The sequence below is a fragment of the Penaeus monodon genome, chromosome 37 (genome assembly GCF_015228065.2).
Source record: "Penaeus monodon isolate SGIC_2016 chromosome 37, NSTDA_Pmon_1, whole genome shotgun sequence".
NCBI lineage: Eukaryota > Metazoa > Arthropoda > Malacostraca > Decapoda > Penaeidae > Penaeus > Penaeus monodon.
In genome coordinates this window covers 32635501-32638000 of record NC_051422.1, presented here as the reverse complement: position 1 = coordinate 32638000, position 2500 = coordinate 32635501, and the positions used below count along the sequence as shown (strand labels likewise).

Sequence of the window (2500 nt, the reverse complement as noted above, 5' to 3'; positions counted from 1 at the left end):
ATGACTTTCTCTTGAATATCCCGAATCAGTGGCCACACTCATTGACCCCTAAGTTGCCTGTGACACCTTTCATCAATAAGCTGTTTTTCTATGAGATCCAGTTTTGTTCCCATCACTTTAGTATATTTTCTTCTCTGCTCAGTGCATGAGATAAACGAACTGGGGAGTGTGTGGCCATACTATAAAAAATTCACATGTATAATAAGAATTTCCTATTAAACTGTCACTCAAAGAAGCCTCACACCTCCATTGTTAGCTTCTTTCAGCAAAATTAAAGCAGCTCTGATAAGCTGCTTACCCATTATTATCATCAATACACCCAAACAATAATCTCACTGTATCAACTCCACTGAAAACATAAACTTCACATATTTTCTAACGTGATAACAGCCTTTAGGTTGTAAAGCACAAACATCTGACAACATTATGGATATCATCAATAATACATCATGAAAATGTATATAAATTCCATTTACAAATTTTTGTTACAGCATTTCATAATTATTGCACTAAATTATTTAAATCTATTTAGAAGAAACCACTGGATTGAATAAGGAAAATTGATGATATTTCCAAAGGTCACTTTCTTGACAGAAAATCCTTAAAAAAAAAAAAAAAAAAAAAAAAAAAAAAAAAAAAAAGAAACCAGACACATATAAGATGTGCCAAAAAAATGATGCTTATTTCCTGAGGGTGTTTGTTTGTTTATTTGTTTTTCCCATGACAGTATTAAAATCTGAAAAAATAGGCAGCATAATTTACCTAAAACATATACATTATACCAAAGTTATGTCGATCTGTTCACTATTTGATGCAGGTGTTGCAGACTCTAACTGGGTGATCCCAACCTCTTTCCTTGACCGGCCGTAGGTTGGGGGAGCACATATCACACACTCCCTGCCCACATGCCCGGCAGTGGTGCAGGGTCAATCTCGGCCCAAAAGCTTTACCGCACACATTACAACTCTTTATCAATTCATCTGGTATCCAGTATGATGGCCGTGTCGTGTCTTTCAGGAATTCTGGAATATGAGAGGATTAGCAATATCTTGTATCGAGTATAACAAGCTGCCAGTGTGTGCTGTACATGTCATATACCTCAACTTGTATATATCAGTGCTAAAATCAAGTACATGAAATCAGTTCTACTAAATTTACCTATGGGATATTTTGCCACTGATGCCAGTGTTCCTGAGATGACTTCACTAACTTGGCGGGCACGAACAGTCCGGTCATCACCATTACAGACAAAGGCTATAAAATATGTAAACCATATAATCAAGAGAACCACTTCATTATCTAATTCATTTCCAAAATAAATCACATTTACTACTAATTATCACCTACATATCTTTCCATAGCTATCTGGATGAAAATTTTGAATAATTAAAGACAAAATCCTCTTTTTGGGGTACTCTCCTTTGGGTTAATATATATATGTATATATATATATATATATATTTATATATATTTATATATATATATATATATATATATATATATATATATATATATATATATATATATATATACATATTCAAATGTAAAGAGAAAACTGTCACATACTTCCATCCCGTACAGCATAATTAATAGGTAATACAAAATGAACTACAACCATACCTTCAGCCTGCTCTTCCAAGTTTTTTCTGGATTGAAGGCAGTTCTTACACACCCTGACAGGCTCATCTCCCCAGCCCCTTTCTGGTACTGGCATAGTGGCGTCAGAACAGGCATCGCAGAAGCCCTCACCACACTTACGGCAGTGGTGAATGGTGGTCAGGGGTTCATGACACAGCTTACAGTGCTACAGAAAACAATACTTCTCAATTTTCTGGACACATTTCAGCTGTAACTGCATTAACTCACTGACACCAGAATAGCATATATATTTGCCCTGTCCATTATCATTTTAGTTTATCAATTTTACCTACACTTAGATGGCTCCATAAACAATTTGTCACCCCAAAGTCCATTTCCAGATCAACTAGATCTCACCTGCTTGCCTTATTCCTTGAATTTTTGGAGAGAAATGTTTTTCTTTGTATCATTACTAGTCTTCTTAGTAATGTTACAATTACAATAATGTCAATATTAATAATAATATTAATAATTATAATAATCATATAGAAATAAAATATAAAAATAGTCAAGGAATGGGGTTAACAGGTGAGGTCAGGAAGGCCTATTATCTGATTCTGTGGTGACCAAGTGCTCATGAAGCCATCTACACATATTCAAAACAAACTTACAATGGACAGAGCACCCTGCACCAGTGGGTTAAATATTACATGTTACTCAAACTCTTTTTTTTCCAGTGATACATGTAGTTATCCTTTCCACTGGAATTTGATCAAAATGATTCAACTCCATGGATTATATATACCAATGTACAACAAAACCTTAAGCAAACAAGCATGACATTTCCTCCATCAAGACCTACTGTGCACAGATGATTTGGCGTCCAGTAAGCTGGGTTGACCTGATCCGTGAGCCAAGACGA

General features: G+C 35.0%; 1 protein-coding gene across 1 annotated transcript in view; it reads right to left on the bottom strand.

Moving 5' to 3' along the window:
- Positions 1 to 667: 667 nt before the first annotated feature.
- LOC119596270 (zinc finger FYVE domain-containing protein 1-like) overlaps positions 668 to 2500 on the bottom strand; it is a 17153-nt gene continuing 15320 nt past the window's right edge. The window contains exons 13-16 of the mRNA XM_037945434.1: positions 2441 to 2500; positions 1621 to 1804; positions 1159 to 1254; positions 668 to 1022 (exon numbers count right to left, since the gene is read on the bottom strand). The exon at positions 2441 to 2500 is cut by the window's right edge and continues 69 nt beyond it. Coding sequence (XP_037801362.1) covers positions 805 to 1022; positions 1159 to 1254; positions 1621 to 1804; positions 2441 to 2500 — 558 coding nt within the window. The 3' untranslated portion in view covers positions 668 to 804. The remainder of the gene's footprint in view (positions 1023 to 1158; positions 1255 to 1620; positions 1805 to 2440) is intronic.